At 43.4% G+C, this 22,906-nt stretch overlaps 1 protein-coding gene across 1 annotated transcript in view; it reads right to left on the bottom strand.

The window, feature by feature from the left end:
- The window catches only part of TMPRSS5 (transmembrane serine protease 5), a 148,967-nt gene that overhangs the window by 12,119 nt on the left and 113,942 nt on the right, over positions 1 to 22,906 (bottom strand). Inside the window, exons 3-9 of the mRNA XM_073585297.1 lie at positions 19,921 to 20,037; positions 14,596 to 14,731; positions 12,174 to 12,287; positions 8,912 to 8,955; positions 8,192 to 8,354; positions 6,026 to 6,207; positions 818 to 916 (exon numbers count right to left, since the gene is read on the bottom strand). Coding sequence (XP_073441398.1) covers positions 818 to 916; positions 6,026 to 6,207; positions 8,192 to 8,354; positions 8,912 to 8,955; positions 12,174 to 12,287; positions 14,596 to 14,731; positions 19,921 to 20,037 — 855 coding nt within the window. The remainder of the gene's footprint in view (positions 1 to 817; positions 917 to 6,025; positions 6,208 to 8,191; positions 8,355 to 8,911; positions 8,956 to 12,173; positions 12,288 to 14,595; positions 14,732 to 19,920; positions 20,038 to 22,906) is intronic.

The raw sequence follows: 22,906 nt of genomic DNA on the forward strand, positions 1-22,906 counted from the left end.
ATCAGGATCTGACCCCACAAATGCTCTTCTGGATGAAGGGATAAAAATTCCCACAATCTCCAAAATCTCATAGAAATCTTTCCTAGAAGAGCGGGAGCCATTATATTTGCAGAGGAGCGACTCCATATTATGTCTGTGGATGTATGATGGGGATTCAAAAAGCTCTCGGAGGTAAATGTGGCGGGGCCTGATGCATTTGCCTTCCATGAGTCTAATCACTGGGAACACCACTATGATAATGTATAATGGGGACTGAAAGAAACAGCTGAGCGCCTTTGCATGTGACCACTGCAGCCGGTCACGTGTTGTACTACTGTCATCATCACTGCTGAGTGGTCATGTCAGCAGTAGGATTCGCTGCATCTGTCATGTTCCGGGGCTTATATACACAGTCCATGAGCGCTGCCAGAAGTGAATATAAAATGTCTAGATACTAAAATCTGCTCTTCTATTATTATTTTTTTTTCAAAGGTGCTGTATCTGACTACACATTGTTTATTTGTAGTCTGTAACCATGGAGACACAGAGTTCTGCATGGGAGCTGTAAGACAATAGGATATTTTGAATCAAAGCAATTTTCAACTTATTTTACTTTTTACGTCAAATGCATTGTGCTAATAAAAATTGATACTAAGGATGTATGTAACCTCGTAAGGCAAAATGTGATAGGATAAAAAAAAATAAAGTATACATTGCAAGGGAAATATATTCTGGTGAAGTTTTATTATAGTCTTTGGTTATTTTATTTTCACACTTTTATTGTAGTTTTCCCCAGCTGAAGTAAAAAAAAAGAAGCAAACATAAGGGTAATACTCACTGTTGTCAGGATTTGTATGTCCCCAGCCGGAGACCCAGCACTCGGAGCCCGCAGGGAAATCTTGCTCATATTGCGGGAGACACACAGGACGAACGCTATCTAAAAGAAATCATGTTCATCAAATTAAAAACGTGATATGCAACAGGGGTTAGAAACAGCAACGATTGACGAAAAAAGGATACAATGTGCACAGCGCACAACATCATCTACAATATAAAAGTACAAAGAGCTCGGAAACACATAAAACCTTTCCGCAGCCATATTCCCGGCCAGGAACGATCAAGATTTCCAGCTGAATTATGCAAAAATTAAAGCAAGGAGATATTTAACAATTAGAGTAAAATAGGGCGTAATACAGGGCGTATAATATGGTAATCAATGTGTTATTTTCATTTATTTGCGATGTCCAGCCTGTTATTATAACAGATTTAATTCCAAGCCGTGTGCTCTGCTGCCTCACAGGCTTATAGGATTAGGAGGGGATCGGGAAACCAATCTACTTCAACTAGGACATAGACGTTCCCACATTGACATCATTGACAGATCCATAAAAAAAACAACTGAACAATGAAGGCAAAGACTTTACATACTTACTGCACCTTGAGATACTGGAGCAATATGATATTTCCATTATTGGCTATAGATATTGTGCTACGCTAACAGGGTTTCCTAATTATGGTAGGATTTTAGCAAAGTTCTTAATAGGTCATTAAGGATTAAAAAAAATGATATTTTCGACCTTGTAATACTTATGTATTTACTTTGAGAATCCAAGTCAGAATGGCTGTATTATCGTTCTGGAAAGTTTATTCTCAATCTCATCCCACCTTGCCTGACTGACAGCATCTCACTGTCCCTCCTCCCTGTTGATGCTGAATCTCCACCCGACAAGCTTGGTTAACATTATGCTTCCTCCCTGAAGCTGAATCTATGGCACCATGCTGAAGTGAGAGCACTTCATGTCCATCCTGCCTATTTCTATTAAATCTCCATGCACAAAGCCTGATTGTCGATTCCTCAATGTCCCTCTTCCATGCTGATTTTTTCCCACCTAGCCTGACTGCCAGTGTCTCACTGTTCCTCCTCCCTGATGCTACTAAATCTCCACCCAACTAACAGTGTCCCTCCTCCCTATTGATTCTTTGCCTACCTAGCCTGATTGACAGTGTCTCACTGTGCCTCCTCTCTGTTGCTGCAGAATCTCCACCAAAGTAGCCTGATTGACAGCTCCTCATTGTCTTCTCTCCCTGCTTCTGCATCTGCACCTACCAATTGGAATTGACAGCTTTTCAGTGTCCATCCTCCCTACTTTTATGAAATCTCTCACAAACCCTGATTAATGACTCCTCAATGTCCCTCCTCCCTGTTGATTCTCCGCCCCACCTAGTCTGACTGACAGTGTTTCACTGTCACTCCTCCAAGCTGCTGCTGAGATCTCACATCGCTCACTACAAGCTGCAGCATCAGGCTAGGTGGATAGAGACTGATTACATTTAGATTCTCATGTTAATATTAAGATTATGCAGCTATGCTGATATTATATGGACTTTTGGAGTAAACACACCTGTTTCATCAGGTCTAAGGATATGTTTATTAATGTATACTGTTTGCAGTCACATGTCATGTCAACACAGTACAACATTGGAGAAGCCTCATAAACAGAGGCTGATGAGGCACCTGGCAAAAATTCAAGTGGAAGTTAGTTTTTCAATTTTTGCTATTTTGGAGCATTTATTTGTAAATACTTTGGGTTCTGGACATCCTCTTCAAAAGTACGGAATTGCTTTGTATTATATGCCAACTAAAGCTTGGGTTCCATTCATATAGCCATCTCATGATAGCGAGGAAAATCAGTGGTAGAATTTGTCCCAGTAATGTTTATGGGATGGTTCCCAAAGGTATGGCATATCTTTTATTGCACCAGACTGGTCCCAGTGCCACATGAAAAAAAACATTGCCTGCAGGCATTTCTCGATTGTGCTATGGATGTCTACTTTGAAAGTGGAACACTGGATCATATACGTCAATTATATGGTATGTGACCCCCTTACATACACCCCCCATGGTGACCCAAGCAAGCAGACAAGAACAAAATGGCTGTGCCCTTCTTCAGTCCAATTAATAATTGCTAAGCCTATACGACATAGTAATATAATAAACTAGCTGAAGAGCCCGGCGTTGCCTGGGCATAGTAACCAACTGTGGTTAGTTATAACAAATTATAATGATTATATTGCACATAAAAACCGTGCATCTAACCCTATCCTGTGTGATACTGACTGCTGAGCCCTGTATCTAATCCTATCCTGTGTGATACTGACTGCTGAGCCGTGTATCTAATCCTATCCTGTGTGATACTGACTGCTGAGTCATGTATCTAATCCTATTCTGTGTGATACTGTCTGCTGAGCCGTGTATCTAATACTATTCTGTGTGATACTGACTGCTGAGCTGTGCATCTAATCCTATCCTGTGTGATACTGTGTGCTGAGCTGTGTATCCAACCCTATCCTGTGTGATACTGACTGCTGAGCTGTGTATATAACCCTATCCTGTGTGATACTGACTGCTGAGCTGTGTATCCAACCCTATCCTGTGTGATACTGACTGCTGAGCCGTGTATCTAATCCTATCCTGTGTGATACTGACTGCTGAGCTGTGTATATAACCCTATCCTGTGTGATACTGTCTGCTGACCTGTGTATCTAATACTATTCTGTGTGATACTGTCTGCTGAGCCGTGTATCTAATACTATTCTGTGTGATACTGTGTGCTGAGCTGCGTATGTAATCCTCTCCTGTGTGATACTGTCTGCTGAGCCGTGTATCTAATCCTATCCTGTGTGATAATGTCTTCTGAGCCATGTATCTAATCCTATCCTGTGATACTGTCTGCTGAGCCGCGTATCTAATCCTCTCCTGTATCATACTGACTGCTGAGCCGTGTATCTAATCCTATCCTGTGTGATAATGTCTGCTGAGCCATGTATCTAATCCTATTCTGTGTGATACTGACTGCTGAGCCGTGTATCTAATCCTATCCTGTGTGATAATGTCTGCTGAGCCGTGTATCTAATCCTATACTGTATGATACTGATTGCTGAGCCGTGTATCTAATCCTATTCTGTGTGATACTGTCTACTGAGCCGTGTATCTAATACTATTCTGTGTGATACTGTGTGCTGAGCTGCGTATCTAATCCTATCCTGTGTGATGCTGTCTGCTGAGCCGTGTATCTAATCCTATTCTGTGTGCTACTGTCTGCTGAGCCGTGTATCTAATCCTATTCTGTGTGATACTGTCTGCTGAGCCTTGTATCTAATACTATTCTGTGTGATACTGTGTGCTGAGCTGCATATCTAATCCTATCCTGTGTGATACTGACTGCTGAGCTGTGTATCTAATCCTATCCTGTGTGATACTGACTGCTGAGCTGTGTATCTAATACTATTCTGTGTGATACTGACTGCTGAGCTGTGTATCTAATCCTATCCTGTGTGATACTGTCTGCTGAGCTGTGTAACTATTCCTATCCTGTGTGATACTGTCTGCTGAGCTGTGTATCTATTCCTATCCTGTGTGATACTGACTGCTGAGCCGTGTGTCTAATCCTATCCTGTGTGATGCTGTCTGCTGAGCCATGTATCTAATCCTATCCTGTGTGATACTGACTGCTGAGCTGTGTATCTATTCCTATCCTGTGTGATACTGACTGCTGAGCTGTGTATCTAATCCTATCCTGTGTGATACTGACTGCTGAGCTGTGTACCTAATCCTATCCTGTGTGATGCTGCCTGCTGAGCCGTGTATCTATTCCTATCCTGTGTGATACTGACTGCTGAGCTGTGTATCTAATCCTATCCTGTGTGATACTGCCTGCTGAGCCGTGTAACTAATCCTATCCTGTGTGATACTGTCTGCTGAGCCGTGTATCTAATCCTATCCTGTGTGATACTGTCTGCTGAGTCGTGTATCTAATCCTATCCTGTGTGATACTGTCTGCTGAGCCGCGTATCTAATCCTCTCCTGTGTGATACTGACTGCTGAGCCGTGTATCTAATCCTATCCTGTGTGATAATGTCTGCTGAGCCATGTATCTAATCCTATCCTGTGTGATACTGACTGCTGAGCCGTGTATCTAATCCTATTCTGTGTGATACTGTCTGCTGAGCCGTGTATCTAATCCTATTCTGTGTGATAATGTCTACTGAGCCGTGTATCTAATACTATTCTGTGTGATACTGTGTGTTGAGCTGCGTATCTAATCCTATCCTGTGTGATGCTGTCTGCTGAGCCGTGTATCTAATCCTATCCTGTGTGCTACTGTCTGCTGAGCCGTGTATCTAATCCTATTCTGTGTGATACTGTCTGCTGAGCCGTGTATCTAATACTATTCTGTGTGATACTGACTGCTAAGCTGTGTATCTAATACTATTCTGTGTGATACTGACTGCTGAGCTGTGTATCTAATCCTCTCCTGTGTGATACTGTCTGCTGAGCTGTGTATCTATTCCTATCCTGTGTGATACTGACTGCTGAGCTGTGTATCTATTCCTATCTTGTTTGATACTGACTGCTGAGCTGTGTAACTATTCCTATCCTGTGTGATACTGACTGCTGAGCCATGTGTCTAATCCTATCCTGTGTGATACTGACTGCTGAGCCATGTATCTAATCCTATCCTGTGTGATACTGACTGCTGAGCCGTGTATCTATTCCTATCCTGTGTGATACTGACTGCTGAGCTGTGTATCTAATCCTATCCTGTGTGATACTGACTGCTGAGCTGTGTATCTAATCCTATCCTGTGTGATACTGACTGCTGAGCTGTGTACCTAATCCTATCCTGTGTGATGCTGGCTGCTGAGCTGTGTATCTAATCCTATCCTGTGTGATACTGCCTGCTGAGCCATGTGTCTAATCCTCTCCTGTGTGATACTGTTTGCTGAGCCGTGTATCTAATACTATTCTGTGTGATACTGTGTGCTGAGCTGCTTATCTAATCCTATCCTGTATGATACTGACTGCTGAACTGTGTATCTAATCCTAATTTTGCCTCACAACATAGCCTATGACGCTCTCGGGGTCCAGACGTGTGACTGTGCCAAATTTTGTGGCTGTAGCTGTGACGGTGCAGATGCCAATCCCGGGCATACATACATACATACATACACACCCACATTGAGCTTTATATATTAGATAACCAACCTGAATAATTTAAAGGTTTCTCTAATTTCATCAGTGCAATGTCATAATCATGGCTCCTGTCATCATACTTTTGATGATAAATGATTTTCTCCACTGCTGAAGAAGATGTGTATTGTCTTACAGGGGAATGACTGACAATGCCCGAAAGGACAGACCAGCTGGACAGCGAAGGAGACCTGTAACTAATAGGATCACTCATCAATAACACATGAAACATAATAAAAAAATCATTATTCACCTTGTCATTTACACCTTCTTCAAGGTGATTGATCCTTGTGGGTGGGACTTAATATATATTTGCATTAAACCTCATGGGTGGGGCTTGATATAATTGCATAAACAAGCTGTGCTGATATTGTTTGAGATTTAAAAATATACCACCTACTTATTGCCATGTCACAGGAGCTGAATGCCACTCTACAACAATAATGTCCGGCTAAGGCTAGTTTCACACTAGCGTTTATTCGACGCAGCGCATGGTGCCACTAAGCCCCTCCCCCTGCCGGCTCCCTGCCTGCCCCATCCGGTCATCGCCGCCTACTATCGCACATGGATGCTTGCGATCTGCGCACCCTATCTTTAGCATAGGGTGCGCAGATCATGCGCTAGTAGGATTTTGGCGTGCGCTGCACACTTTTGAAGGTGCGCCCGTGCGCGCCAAACGCAGCATGTCGCATTTCGGCGCGCACGGCGCACCTTCAAAAGTGCACAGCGCATGCCAAAATCCTACTAGCGCATGATCTGCACACCCTATGCTAAAGATAGGGAGTGCAGATCGCAAGCGTCCATGTGCGATAGTAGGCGGCGATGACCGGATGGGGCGGGCAGGGAGCCGGCAGGGGGCGGGTCTTAGCGGCGCCGTGCGCTGCATCGAATAAACGCTAGTGTGAAACTAGCCTTATCCAGACATTCCGGCAGGTAGGAATCCCTTTAACCAGCCATGGATTGTCCTGCGAAAGAATTACCCCATTGCTAATGACCACTTTACCTTTTCAACTCAAGTTTCTTACGTACCTCATACTAGCAATCCCCTTATCAATAGTAATTTCCACCACTATCACCGGGTGGCCACTTATAGACACATATTGAACAGACATATTCCAACAGAGCATCACAATCTCATGTTTTATCTCCTCTCTGTCCTTGATGTCAATGTAAAGCACAACAGATTTATTCTGGGAACGTTTATAAACTAATTCTTCCCATAATGAGATGATATTAGAAGTAACTCAGTGCAATGGAGGCAGGATGTGTTTCCAACCTGTACCTGATATCTCTGTAGATTAATTAAATGAGAAAATGAGAGCTGGAAAATAGAAAGAAATAAAAATGAGCAGTTATGTTCCTATTTGGACCTATTTTCGATCAGTTGACAGGTTGGGTCCTCTAATCTATGTTGGGTCTAATATAGTCTATGTGGTAGGGATTTCAGAAGAACAGTTTCTAAGTTTGGTCTGTCAGGGGTTTTGTCATGGAAGAAAATGCTTAGAAATAAAACTACAAATCACTGATTGATCTCTGTCTTAATCCTTGAGTTTTTATTGGTTTCCACTGATAGAATGGGATCATGAATGACTTGCAAAGTAGAGCACCGAGCAACAACCAGAAAAACTCAAAATGACAGATCGATTTTCCGACAGATTGCTCAAACATTCCTGCTGTCACCTACCAGCTGTCATCCCTGATCCCTGAGGAAGGTTGGCAAAAAATAGTTTAAATTGACTTTTCAGCCATTCAAAAATCTCTAGTGTACGTCCAGTTTATATCCAAGAAATGTTCCAGCTCGATAAAGTATAAAAATATATTGCTTTATTCCATATGTCTTAAAAACATGGACAGCTTCTCTGACATCACACAGCACATGAGGACAAGCGACGCGTTTTGACCGCAACTGCCGTCTTTGTCAGCTTTGACAAAGATCGCAGTTGCGGTCGGAACTCGTCGCTTGTCCTCATGTGCTGTGTGATGTCCGAGAATCTGTCCATGTTTTTAAGACATATGGAATAAAGCAATATATTTTTATACTTTATGGAGCTGGAACATTTCTTGGATTTTTCATGTGATCGCGTCTCATCAGGACTGAGTTCCGGGCACCTTCTCCTAAACGGTGAGCTGGCTTTTTCTACATTTCTTCGTATGTCCAGTTTAAACCGTATCAAGACCTACTTGTGCACACAGTGTGCTGCGGTTATTATCCATTGCTGCGCTATGATGGCGCCACCACAGACATGTTTGTTGTGTAGATATAGACTGACTAGCCATGGCCAACGACCCAAGCTTACATCATGTCCTCCAATTATTCGAGAAGATTTGGAACGAGATCCGCATTCTGCAAAGGTAAAGAGTAAAGCTAGGAGACAAGAAGCTGCGATCTTCTGCTCGCTTGTGGCACACATAGCAGCGCTGCAGCCCTGCTATGTGCAACAAAAATGCTCATCTGCTATGAGCGCCGACCACCGGGCAGCGTTCATAGCAGTTTGGCAATGACAACCATAGGTATCTCCTGCAGACCCTGGATTGTTATGTTGAACCCATCAGCACCCCGCAATCATGTGACGGGGCACCGATGGGAGGAGCTAAGTCACGCCTCCGGTTTCTGCGAGTTAAATGCAGCTGTCAGACATTGTCAACGGCATTTAACTATATAACAGCCACTAGTGGATCACGATTCCACCCGCGGCTGTTAGGGGCACATGACAGCTGATCAGATCAGCTGTCATGTGTCAGAAAAGGTGCAGGCTCATTTCCAGAGCACAGATCAAAGAGGGGGAGGCAACCTATGATGGATATACACGTCATAGGTCGTTAAGGGTTTAAGGGATGACTCTGCTTGCAGACTTTTTGCATTTATAGTGATGTTAAACTTTGGTAAAATTTACAACTCACCTGAACATTTCAGTGCCACAATGTGTCCAGAACGACATCCTTGTCTGCAAAGTGAAATATGAAAAAAAATGTACAGTCATTGTGAGAAATAGGAAATCATAACGAAGCAATTTAATAAAAAAAATTCATGGCATAATGGAGGTAGTAGGCTGAGGCCCAAAGATTGAAGGCGTCTATGTGACAGTAATATCTTTGCCAATTTTTGAGAGAGGGCAATGGTGAGATTCAAATATGCATGGGAGCAGGATGAATAGCGGTGTTTGAAGCTCCCTATGCAATTTTTTTTCCTTGTTTCCCACTCTTCAGCACACGCCAAACTGATTAGCCAGACCCACCTCTGTGTACAACCCCTCTACCAGACCTTCTCCTGTCTACAGCCCCTCTACCAGACACAGCTGTCTACAGATCCATGACTCTCTACAGAACCTCTACCAGACCATCCCCTGTCTATATCCCCTCTACCAGACCTACCCCTCTCTATAGCCCCTCTACAACATCCACCCCTGACTATAGCCCCTACACCAGACCCACCCATGTCTAGAGCACCTCTATCAGACCAACCCCGGTCAAAAGCCCTCTTCCAGGCCCACCCAATTCAACATCCCCTCCTCCAGATCTACCCCTGTCAACATCTCCTCTACCAAACCCATCATCTCTGTCAACAGCCCCTCTAACAGATCCTTCCCATCAACATCCCCTTTACCAGACCCACCCCATCTTCAGCCCCTCTACCAGACCCACCTTTGCCTACATCAGATCTACCCACGTTTACAACCCCTCTATCAGACCCTGAAATTGCTTATTAAATCTTAAACATTATATGTCATTCTCAATGAGACCAGGGCTCCTTTCAGTCTTGTGGCATCAACATTCCGAGGGGTTGTCTCGTGACAGCTGCCGCGGCCACTGATTAGCTGCAGCTATCACATTTCGGAATGTAAGAAACCGTCTTGGACAGAATATCAAGTCTGCAACTGGTTTTTCAAGAAAGAGAATACCAATTTAAGCTAGCTACCGCTCACCATTCCTTAAAGGGGTTGTCCGGGCTTTTCACATAATCTCAGTACATATCTGGGCTGCAGAATTATGACAATAAGTAATTTACTTTCTGTCACTAGTTTGCACAGTTTTCTAGATATTCTGAACAGAACGTCCAAGCGGGGTGTGTTATGGCATTGAAATGAGAACTAGTCATAACCTCCTATTCTACTCCAAACATGCCCTCTATAGCTACAGGCCCTCCCCGTCCACATGAAGAAGCCCTCATGACACAGTAACAAATCCGGCCCCTCTAGCAGCCTCACTGCAGCGAGCAGGACCACCCAGCCGCTCCTTTCCCAGACACACTTTCCCTGTATTCTGGGCCACTCCATGATTAAAAGATGTTACTCATTATCAGTAATTCCTTCCCTCACTGTCCCAGGCTGCTGGCAGCAGTGAGAACAGACTGTGTGATGGCCAGTGATGGGGGTCAGCAGCTTCTAACCTGCACAGGTGATGGCAGTCACTGTTGTAATCTGTTGTGTGACAAAGCCTCTGCTGTGTGAATGAGACAGCTCGGTGTCACTGATGTCTTCACACAGCAGCAGATTTGGTGCAGTGTATGTGTGAGCACTGTGTCTCTAATGACATAAATACTGATGGGAGCAGCCTGTCCCAGAATACAGGATGATTTTCCCTCCTCACTAGTTTCACTTTCCATAGATCACTGTTCAGTGTGTGTCTGGGGGAGGAGCAGCTGGGTGGTCCTGCTCTCTGCAGTGAGGCTGCTAGAGGGGGAGGATTTGTTACCGTGTGATGAGGGCTTCTTCATGTGGACGGGGAGGGCCTGTAGCTATGGAGAGTGGGGTTGTTGCTATAGAGGGCATGTTTGGAGTAGAGTAGGTGGTTATGACTAGTTCTCATTTCAATTACATAACACCTCCCCTTGGACGTTCTGTTCAGAATATCTAGAAAACCGTGCAAACTAGTGACAGAAAGTAAATTACTTCTTGTCAGAATTCTGCAGCCCAGATATGTACTGAGATTATGTGAAAAGCCCGGACAACCCCTTTAACTTCCCTCTCTTCCCAGCACAGCGTTGTAGTATCAGAAGCAAAAAACGTCTAGTAAGCAATACAACATTAAGTCTTTTTATTAATGTGCATTTTGTTTATACTTCTTTTACTTTGCAGTACACATAATAATCTATATTTTTACTTTTTACTATTGTTATGTCCCATGAATGGGACAACTTGTTATGTATTTTCTATGTTATGCATTTCATTTTGCTGTTGCTAGGGAGAAGCTCTGCTCTCTGAAGTTTGTCCCTTCTTCTCTCCTGTAGTTGATGATGTTAGCCCTTGCTCCTTCCTTCTTCTTCATTATCAGATTGCAGTAGCCATCTTTGGAAGCACATGTATACTTCTCTGTTTGGGATTACTCTTTTCACCTGCTCAGGGGCGTGACTACCACGGTCGCAGTTGTGACAGGGCCCGGAGTGCTTAGGGGCCCGATCGCGGAGCTGCAGCCGCTCATTGGCTGTGCAGCTCCATGCTTTGATTGGCTGCCAGGCTGCAATTGACCTGATGCGATGGCTACTCTGTGCGCACAGGACCTGTGATGAGGTCACAGGAGGGGAGGAGTCAGGGTCACATGATCAGGGGCCTTCCTGTATGCAGGACTCTGCTGTGCTGGTTGTCATGGTGCTGGATGAGGGTAAGTTTATGTCTGGGGTCAGGAGGGGTTTACAGGGTGGATGTAGCAGAGCTGTGTATGTACAAGGTGTACGAAGCGGAGCCATGTGTGTACAAAGTGTATGGAGCGCAACCGTGTGTGTACGAGGTGTACAGAACTGAGCCGCGCGTGTACGAGGTGTACGGAGTGGAGATGTGCGTGTACAAGGTGTGCGGAGCGGAGCCACGTGTGTACAAGGTGTGCAGAGCCACGCGTGTACGAGGTGTGCGGAGTGGAGCCACGCTTGTACGAGGTGTACGGAGTGGAGATGTGCGTGTATTTTAGCATGGGGGGCCCATTTGAAAGTTTGCATCGGGGCCCATAACTTTGTAGTTACGCCACTGCACCTGCTGCATTGTACTTAATAACATATTTCAGAGAAAATCAACTCTGTTTCTCCTGGACTCTTATTACAAGTCAGTGTGGCTGAGATGGAACTATCTGAGGATGCCTATCAACAATCATACAGCTATCTAAGGGATTGATGGCTAGGGATTTAGAGACTCATACTGACTTGAAGAGTCAGAATAACTATGTACTGGCATACCTGGATTTCCAAATATGTTCAGGTGCAGTGGTTTGTCCAAATGGGACCTGGACAAATTCTTGACTGTGATTTACATTGGCGGATGGCAGATTCACAGCTTTGTGATGCATCAACCTGCAGGACACAATTCATACAGAAATATTGTAACTTCACAATGAACTTTTTGCAAAAGTATGGTTAAAAGGTAAACTATAGGCTCTGCAGGGGCGTAATTAGGGAGAGCAACCGACTATTGTTCCTCTGGGTGCTACATACTAGACAGGCTTCTTTGTACATTAATATGGATTATTGGATATGGAATTTAGTTTACTTAAAGGGAATCTGTAACCAGGTATTTGCTATCCTGTCTGTGAATAGTATGGTGTAGGGGCAGAGACCCTGAATCCAGCGATATATCACTTACTGGGCTGATTGCTGCAGTTTTGATAAAAATTTTGTCTACTGCAGATCTAGCAGTTCCCTGAATGTTGAGCCCTGTATTAACCCGCCCACACCACTGATTGGCAGCTTTCTGTGCACACTGTGCATAGGCAGAAAGCTGTAAGTCAATGGTTGGGGAGTCGTTGAACTGCATGACAGCAAGTTTACTAGTCCTCAAGTAATATCCTCCCTTCATTAAATAATTATTTGACCAGAAGTATGGTAAGCAGTGCCGTATGTGACACATCACTGTAATCAGGGTCGCTGTCTTTGCATTTTTCTACTCTCAGATTAGGTATCAAAAACCTGGTGACAGATTACTTTTAATGCATTACAGACTATGGACTATTTTCCAAAATGTATCTGGATTTGGCCTTTGGTCAGATGTAATTATAAATCCTGGGCCCCATCCAAAATCTGTAAGAGGCCCCCCGATCTGGTATGTGTCACTTATAGGAAAGGTGGCTTCATATATGGGCAGCTGTTCCCCCAGCACTCTGCTATTGTTGCACCTCGGCTTTTTGCATTCAAGAAAGTTTTCCTTTGGGCATTCAAGACTGACTGCATCATTCATTGTTTAAAGTAGATGTAAACTACTTTAATAGTTAATCTTAGTGGTCGTAATGTAATGGAATAGAAACAAATACTATATTCACCGCCCGGCCCGGGGTTGCTATTCTGTGCTCAGATCTGTGTCACCTGCTGCTCACCCATGTGTAAACATTCCATGCCGATTGGCTGCATCGGTCATGTGACGTCCCTTGTCGGATGTTGATGCTAGGGGACCGGTGGGGGAAAGTGGTGGAGGTTAGGGAATTCGGGGAGGTGAGTAGAAGTTTTTGTTTTCCTTTCTTTTACTTCCATCACACAATTAAGGTAAACTTTCCTAGTATCGGACAATCCATTAAAGGGAACCAGACATCAGATTCATGCAGCCAGGTATGTTTTCCTCTGAAATGCTATGGTGTTTAAGCGAAAATATACTTAGAAGATCTGACTGGGGACCACAGCCAGAGATGAAGCTAGTCTGGTACCGTCCCTGGCCAGCTCCTTCCAGCACTGCTGCAGGTGATTCACAGGTCTGTCCATCAGCTGTGCATAAGTAAAGACTTGTCAATCATCTTTCTTGGAAAAGCCAGTTGGGGGCGGCACCGGACTAGTCTGGACTTTAGCTGCAGTCACCAGCTGTTTCAGAGAAAAAAAATACACTGCCCTTGCTGACTCTTCCCAGTGATGCTGCAGGTTATTGGCAGATCTGTCCATCCTGTGTGCATAGGTAGAGACCTGGCAATCATCTCTAGCAGTGCTGGGAAGAGCCTGCCAGGGGCAGAACCGGATTATTCTCCTCTCTAGCGATGATCTCTGACTAGATCATTAAAGTATACACTTTCTAAAATGATTGAATGTTTCAGAGAAAAATATACATTTCTCCTGGCCAACTCTTCCCAACCCTGATGCAGGTGATTGACAGGTCCATTGTATGTGCATAAGTACAGACCTGTCAATCATTTCTAGCAGCACTGGGAAGAGTCGGCTGGGAGTATCATCAAACTAGTCTAATCTCTGGCTATGGTCCCCGGCTGGATCATTATAGTACATGCTTTCTAAAACGCCTGAATGTTTCAGAGAAAAATATACCTGGCTGTTATCGTGCTGCCAGGCTGTGATCTATTCTGGCCACATTTTAGGCAGCATGACTCAAATGACCGTTTTTCTTTAAATGATTTAATTTATTTTAGAGACCAGTTCATGTGGGCCACCAAGCAGCCAATAAGTGAGCAAAAGGTTAATTTGTGACCTATTTGGATCATTCATGAGACCTAAAATATGCAGACTGTATAGGGACCAATGTATTGGAATAACGATCTTTCATCCCCATACAGCTTTCATCAGCCCCCGTAAGAGAGTCTTACCTATCAACTCGATAAGTTGGGGACTGGTGTTCGTTATCCCAGAATAAAGAATTGCTTGAGACATATCATTACTGTATTAACATTCGTACCTGATGTACCCTAAGTGTCTGCACACGTGGGTTCCCCAATCTGCGCTCCACCTCTCATGACACATGAGGAGCCATTCTTGTCTGTACTCCACCTGCACTTCCAACAAGAGGTTTTCTGTGTTTATTCTGAAAGATACTAAAACCATTTTCATGAAAGAATGATTTCTTATGACTAAAGATTTTGATTTTTGAACGGACACCAGATGCTTCTATTAAATACTGTGATAAAAGCCAATCCAAAATCTGGTAACAAATCGAGCGGCACCTACACAAATTACATAACAGCATAGAATATATTATTACATTGCGCAATATATATGACTGCAGTCACTGTAGGAAGCACTGACTTTATTCCCCTTCACCAATTTGTAACTTGTAGTGATTTACATACAGTATATAGCTTCCATCATCATTTTCCCATAGGGTGGCCATACTGAAGACATGCACTTCCTTAAAGAGGTTGTCCGAACTGAGCAAGTATTCACCCCTCCATAGGAAAGTTGACAACTGTTGAGAGTTGGGAGTCCACCATTGGGACCCCCAACGATCCTGAGAATGGGGCTTTGATATGAACTGTTAAGAAACCCTTACACATTAGGCTAACATTGATGTAGCCCTCTGACATTGACAGCTCGGACGACAGTCTAATGTACATTCGGGCCTCCTGAGTTTCCTCCTGAAGGATTTGGTATGTCCAATTTCGGGGTGACGATCCTTTTGATCTCTAACAGATAAGACGCCGCCAGTGTTGTCTTAGCGCTCCTGTGGATGAAAGAGTTGGGAGAGATGGTTGCAGACAAAACCATCGTTCAGCTGACAGAGTTCTAAAGTGTATGGGTGAACTTTAAGATGGAGCAGCAGTGTTGCAGTGGAGGGGCGAGTATGCGACCACAACTTTGTTGTAAGTGAGCAACTAAGAGCGTTCGGACCCCCAGTTAGTATAGCCTTACAGTTGTGGCCAAAAGTATTGACACCCCTGCAATTTTGTCAGATAATACTCAGTTTCTTCCTGAAAATGATTGCAAGCACAAATTCTTTGGTATTATTATATTCATTTAATTTGTCTTAAATGAAAAAACACAAAAAGAATTGTCCTAAAGCCAAATTGGATATAATTCCACACCAAACATAAAAAAGAGGGTGGACAAAAGTATTGGCACTGTTCGAAAAATCATGTGATGCTTCTCTAATTTGTGTAATTAACAGCACCTGTAACTTACCTGTGGCACCTAACAGGTGTTGGCAATAACTAAATCACACTTGCAGCCAGTTGACATGGATTAAAGTTGACACAACCTCTGTCCTGTGTCCTTGTGTGTACCACATTGAGCATGGAGAAAAGAAAGAAGACCAAAGAACTGTCTGAGGATTTCAGAAACCAAATTGTGAGGAAGCATGAGCAATCTCAAGGCTACAAGTCCATCTCCAAAGACCTGAATGTTCCTGTGTCTACCGTGCGCAGTGTCATCAAGAAGTTTAAAGCCCATGGCACTGTGGCTAACCTCCCTAGATGTGGACGGAAAAGAAAAATTGACAAGAGATTTCAACGCAAGATTGTGCGGATGTTGGATAAAGAACCTCGACTAACATCCAAACAAGTTCAAGCTGCCCTGCAGTCCGAGGGTACAACAGTGTCAACCCATACTATCCGTTGGCGTCTGAATGAAAAGGGACTGTATGGTAGGAGATCCAGGAAGACCCCACTTCTTACCCCGAGACATAAAAAAGCCAGGCTGGAGTTTGCCAAAACTTACCTGAAAAAGCCTAAAACGTTTTGGAAGAATGTTGTCTGGTCAGATGAGACAAAAGTAGAGCTTTTTGGGCAAAGGCATTAACATAGAGTTTTCAGGAGAAAAAATGAGGCATTCAAAGAAAAGAACACGGTCCCTATAGTAAAACATGGCGAAGGTTCCCTGATGTTTTGGGGTTGCTTTGCTGCCTCTGGCACTGGACTGCTTGACCGTGTGCATGGCATTATGAAGTCTGAAGACTACCAACAAATTTTGCAGCATAATGTAGGGCCCAGTGTGAGAAATCTGGGTCTCCCTCAGAGGTCATGGGTCTTCCAGCAGGACAATGACCCAAAACACACTTCAAAAAGCACTAGAAAATGGTTTGAGAGAAAGCACTGGAGACTTCTAAGGTGGCCAGCAATGAGTCCAGACCTGAATCCCATAGAACGCTTGTGGAGAGATCTAAAAATGGCAGTTTGGAGAAGGCACCGTTCAAATATCAGGGACCTGGAGCAGTTTGCCAAAGAAGAATGGTCTAAAATTTCAGCAGAGCATTGTGAGAAACTCATTGATGGTTACCGGAAGTGGTTGGTTGCAGTTATTTTGGCTAAAGGTTGTGCAACCAAGTATTCGGCTGAGGGTGCCAATACTTTTTGTCTGGCCCATTTTTGGAGTTTTGTGTGAAATGATCAATGTCTGGCTTTTTGCTTCATTCTCTTTTGTGTTTTTTCATTTAAGACAAATTAAATGAAGATAATAATACCAAAGAATTTGTGATTGCAATCATTTTCAGGAAGAAGCTGAGTATTATCTGACAGAATTGCAGGGGTGTCAATACTTTTGGCCACAACTGTACCTATGGATTTACTGTATAGCGTTTTTATTCTGCCTTATCCAAGCCTTAAAGGGGTTTTCTGGTAATAATGTTTTGATATGTTGCGGTCCAAACAACTGGGATTGGTAGAATGGGACACTTTATACCGGTTAAAATGCAGGTGTAGTGCACATGCTCGATCACCACTCCATTCTCTAGAATGAATGGAGCAGTGGTCAGACATCAGACCTAGTGATCTATTCTATAGGGGATAAAAGTGTCCTGTTGGGTATAAACATTTCCAAGTGTGTGGATCAAAATGGTCAGACCCATATCGATCTACAATGGGGGAAATAAGTATTTGATCCCTTGCTGATTTTCTAAGTTTCCCCACTGACAAAGAGATGAACAGTCTATTATTTTAAGAATAGAATATCAAAAATAAAATCCAGAAAATCACATATTATATAAATTTATTTGCATTTTGCAGTGAGAAATAAGTATTTGATCCCTTACAAACCATTAAGAGTTCTGGCTCCTACAGACCAGTTAGATGCTCCTAATCAACTCGTTACCTGCATTAAAGACATCTGTCTTACATAGTCATGTTTATAAAAGACTCCTGTCCACAGACTCAATTAATCAGTCAGACTATAACCACTACAACATGGGCAAGACCAAAGAGTTTTCTAAGGATTTCAGGGACAAGATCATAGACCTGGAATGGGCTACAAAATCTGTGTGAGAAGGAGACAACTGTTGGTGCAATAATAAGTAAATGGAAGAAATAAAAAATAACTGTCAATCGACATTGATCTGGGGCACCATGCAAAATCTCACCTCGTAGGGTATCCTTGATCATGAGGAAGGTGAGAGATCAGCGTAAAACTACACTGGGTGAACTTGTTAACAATCTCAAGGCAGCTGGGACCACTGTCACCAAGAAAACCATTGGTAACACATTACGCCGTAAAGGTTTAAAATCCTGCAGTGCCCGCAAGGTCCCCCTGCTCAAGAAGGCACATGTGCAGGCCCATCTGAAGTTTGACATTGAACACTTGGATGATTCTGTGAGTGATTGGGAGAAGGTGCTGTGGTCAGATGAGACAAAAATTGAGGTCTTTGGCATTAACTCTACTCGCCGTGATTGAAGGAAGAGAAATGCTGCCTATGACCCAAAGAACACCGTCCCCACTGTCAAGCATGGAGGTGGAAACATTATGTTTTGGGGGTGTTTCTCTGCTAAGGCCACAGGACTGCTTCACAGCATCAATGGGAAAATGGATGGAGCCATGTGGGCCACTGGGAAGGCGCCAGATGTTGCAGAAGGGCCAGCTGGGGCATGTAGTGCCACTGGCAGCAGATAATGATGTCAAGGTAGCTGAAGTGGGTCGCAGGACCCCTTAACACTCCCCTTGTGTCCACAACAATTGGGGGTAGTTAAGCAAAGTCAGTGGCGTGGTAGCCACATGGATCTGGTCCTGGCTAGCAGCAAATAGGTTAACCAGCATGCAGGAGAGCACATGTGCAGCTTTATCTCTCCTGACAGGATGAGACATCACTCCTTTGTGGAGGAGATTATATGGAGAAAGATGTCCCCTCAGCGTGAACTTGCATGGAAAGCTATGATGGGAGCAGTGCTCCCTCAGGCAGCTTGAACCACCCAGAACTGGAAGTTACCTCAGGAAGTGTGAGAGTCCTGAGCTGGGAGGCTCCTTTCAGCCATTTCTATGGCAGCTTGTTGTGAGAATAATCACTTAACTTTTATATACACATTGGCCAGTAGATGGCAGCAAAGCACATTTATGAGTTGTTGGTATACAATGCAATGTATTACATTTTCTAGCTCACAGTGCTCAAACTAATCCTGACACACTGGAACAAATCTGCTGCAACACGATAACTGCTTCATTCAGCAGCAGTAGAACAGGTATCGGGATACCACACATGTACTGTAAAATCCTGAGTGACAACCTCCTTCCCTCCGCCAGGACATTAAAAATGGGTCATGGCTGGGTCTTCTAGCAAGACAATGACCCAAAACATACAGCTAAGGCAACAAAGGAGTGGCTCAAAAAGAAGCACATTATGGTCATGGAGTGGCCTAGCCAGTCTCCAGACCTTAATCCTATAGAAAACTTATGGAGGGAGTTGCCAAGCGACAGCCTCAAAATCTTAGTGATTTGGAGATGATCTGCAAAGAGGAGTGGACCAAAATTCTTCCTGACATGTGCGCAAACCTCATCATCAACTGCAAAAACCTCTGACTGCTGTGCTTGCCAACAAGGGTTTTGCCATCAAGTATTAAGTCTTGTTTGCCAGAGGGATCAAATACTTATTTCTCACTGCAAAATGCAAATAAATTTATATAATTTATACAATGTGATATTCTGGATTTTATTTTTGATATTCTATCTCTCAAAGTTAAAATTAACCTACCCTTAAAAGCATAAGACTGTTCATGTCTTTGTCAGTGGGAAAACTTACACAATCAGCAATGGATGAAATAATTATTTCCCCCACTGTATATGTCATCACGCATACCGTGGATAACCTGTTTTCACCAGACAAATACTGCTTTTACCTTACCTTCCTATTTCATAATAATGAGATGACTCTGATGACTCTTTCCTAGCCTTCAAAGCAAAGATGAAATATGAGCAACAAAAAACATAAACTATCCGCTTATCATGTGTGCTGAAATGGCCAGTATGAAATGTGGAAATTTTTAGTTTTTTTTGTTCACAATAATGGAAAAATAAGAAAAACATTCCAAACCTTTTCTTCGTGGCACAGTAGTGACTTCATTGTCAGAGTCGTTACATGGCGAGCGCACGTCAGCATCTTGCAGTGGTACAGAGCCTTGATAAACAAGAGGCGCCATGAAGTACTGCACTGGAAAGAGTCAGAAACCAGAATGATGAAATCCTTTTCTTACAAGGAATTACATAATGTCATACTTAAAGGGAAGGTCCACCGTAAAACATCTTCTGACATGACACTAAGTCATTTGACCCCTCACCGCTTCAAAGGGTGCAACATTTTAGAGCATCAGTCCAGAGTTTTTTACTGCAGCACCGGAGTGGTGCTTGTAATTCAAGTCACCTGCCCCTAGTCTTATACTTACGTGTAGCCATTTTCACCTTCTACCAGTGCCACTGCGGTTGGTCTCCAGCAATTTGTGACCTCCCGGATTGCTCCAATGCTTGCTGGATGAGCCAGAGGTCACTTTTCTATGTAAGTCTGCAAGAACTTCTTTCTGGCTCTCATAGACTTACGCTGAGAGCTTGTGACCATTACTTCTGGTGTATACCAGTCAGAAGTTACGGTCACAAGATAGTGACGCGCGACCGGTACGGCGCCAGAAAGGGCTAAAGATAGCAGATGTTCAGTATAAGATTAGGGTCAGGGACCTTACATTAGTTGCACCACTCCATCGCTAATCAAAAAACCCTCTGTGGTGCTGCTTCAAGTGGAACTCAATTGAAAACAATAATGATGATGTTTTAGCACCAAGTACATGTATTTAAGAAAATAAGTTGTCCCCAAAAGAATAGAACCTATTTTAAGTCTACACAAAATGTTTTTCAAAGTTTGTACAAACTTTATCATGCGCTAATATTAAAATTAGAGTTGAGTGAAACGGGTCGGTCAAATTCAAAAATCGCCAACTTTAGCTAAAGTCGGGTTTCACCCATCGAAACCTGACCATAGCGTGAGGTCGGCCATGAGGTCGCCGAGCCGAGCGCCAAAGTCGCGTTTCAAATAATTCTTACAGCGCCTTTTCTCAGCCAATGATGGAGGACGCACACTGTGGGCAACGCGATGACATGGGCAGCGGCCAACACCATCTTAAAGAAGGGCATTGAAGTGATTGGCTGGCTTTGTGTGGCGTCACAGTGGCTATAAAAAGCCGTGACCGTCGACCGCCATCTTACTTCTGCCGATCTTTGAATAGGGAGAGGTGCTGCTGCTGATTCTGAATAAAGGAGAGCGTTAGGCAGGGAAGAAGAAAAAAAAATTGCTTCTGCTGATAGCTCTTTTCACTGTACAGTTAGTGGGGTGGATTTTTGTTGTGTGCAGCAGCGCTGGTGGTGATTAGGCTGCCTTTTAAGGCTACCTGATAGCTGCATTGCTGTGTGCACACTGCTTTTCAAACTGTTTTTTTCAAAGCACTCCAACGTTTATTATTTTGTTATGGTGAGTTACCGAACGTTCATTTTTTCACACACCATATAGCGGTGTACGCTCCTCACACACTACCGTTTACTGGATGGTATCACGGACAAATACAAGCTATTTGTGTGTGACTCTGGAAAAACAAGCCGAGGAGATTTTCAATTTTTCCAGACCTACAATTTATAGAGCTGTCCGCTTTTCAAACAGTTTTGTATATCTGCTGTTTGATGTCGGTCAAAACTATACAGAGACAGCGTGTGTGTCACCGTATAAAAATAGACGGAGATTAACAATTTTCCATACAGACACCGCGTAGCAGTGTATGCTCCTCACAGACTACCGTGTACTGACTGGTATCATGGACAAGTACAAGCTATCTGTGTGTGACTCTGGAAAAACAAGCAGAGGAGATTTTCCATTTTTCCAGACCTACACCTTATAGAGCTGTCCACTTTTCAAGCAGATTCGTATATATGCTGTTTGATAACGGTCAAAACTATACAGAGACAGCGTGTGCCACTCCGTACAAAAATAGATGGAGATTGACAATTTTCCATACAGACACCGTATAGCAGTGTACCCTCCTCCCACACTACCGTGTACCGACTGGTATCACGGACAAATACAAGCTATCTGTGTGTGTGACTCTGGAAAAACAAACCGAAGAGATTTTCCATTTTTCCAGACCTACACCTTATAGAACTGTCCGCTTTTCAAACAGTTTTGTATATCTGCTGTTTGATAACGGTCAAAACTATACATAGACAGCGTGTGTCACTCCATATAAAAATAGACAGAGATTGACAATTTTCCATACAGACACCGTATAGCGGTGTACGCTCCTTACACACTACCGTGTACCAACTGGTATCACGGACAAATACAAGCTATCTGTGTGTGACTCTGGAAAAACAAACCGAGGAGATTTTCCATTTTTTCAGACCTACACCTTATAGAGCTGTCCGCTTTTCAAACAGTTTTGTATATCTGCTGTTTGATAACGGTCAAAACTATACATAGACAGCGTGTGTCACTCCATATAAAAATAGACGGAGATTGACAATTTTCCATACAGACACCGTATAGCGGTGTACGCTCCTCACACACTACCGTGTACCAACTGGTATCACGGACAAATACAAGCTATCTGTGTGTGACTCTGGAAAAACAAACCGAGGAGATTTTCCATTTTTTCAGACCTACACCTTATAGAGCTGTCCGCTTTTCAAACAGTTTTGTATATCTGCTGTTTGATGACGGTCAAAACTATACAGAGACAGCGTGTGTCACTCCATATAAAAATAGACGGAGATTGACAATTTTCCATACAGACACCGTATAGAGCTGTCCGATTCTCAAACAGCATTGTATATCTGCCATTCGCATTACAGTCACATCTATACAGAGTCAGCGAGTGTGTGTGACACTCCGTAAATACATATACGGAGATTGTTAGTTACACAAAACACGTATACAGCTGTACACTTCTGATACAGTTCCGTATATCTGCTTGTTGGATTACGGTCAAATACATACTGGGATAGAGTCACTGACTAACAAAATGTATACGTAGATTTAAATTTTT

The sequence above is a fragment of the Dendrobates tinctorius genome, unplaced genomic scaffold (genome assembly GCF_039654945.1).
Source record: "Dendrobates tinctorius isolate UK_male_01 unplaced genomic scaffold, ASM3965494v1 ptg000086l, whole genome shotgun sequence".
NCBI classification, from domain to species: Eukaryota; Metazoa; Chordata; class Amphibia; order Anura; family Dendrobatidae; genus Dendrobates; species Dendrobates tinctorius.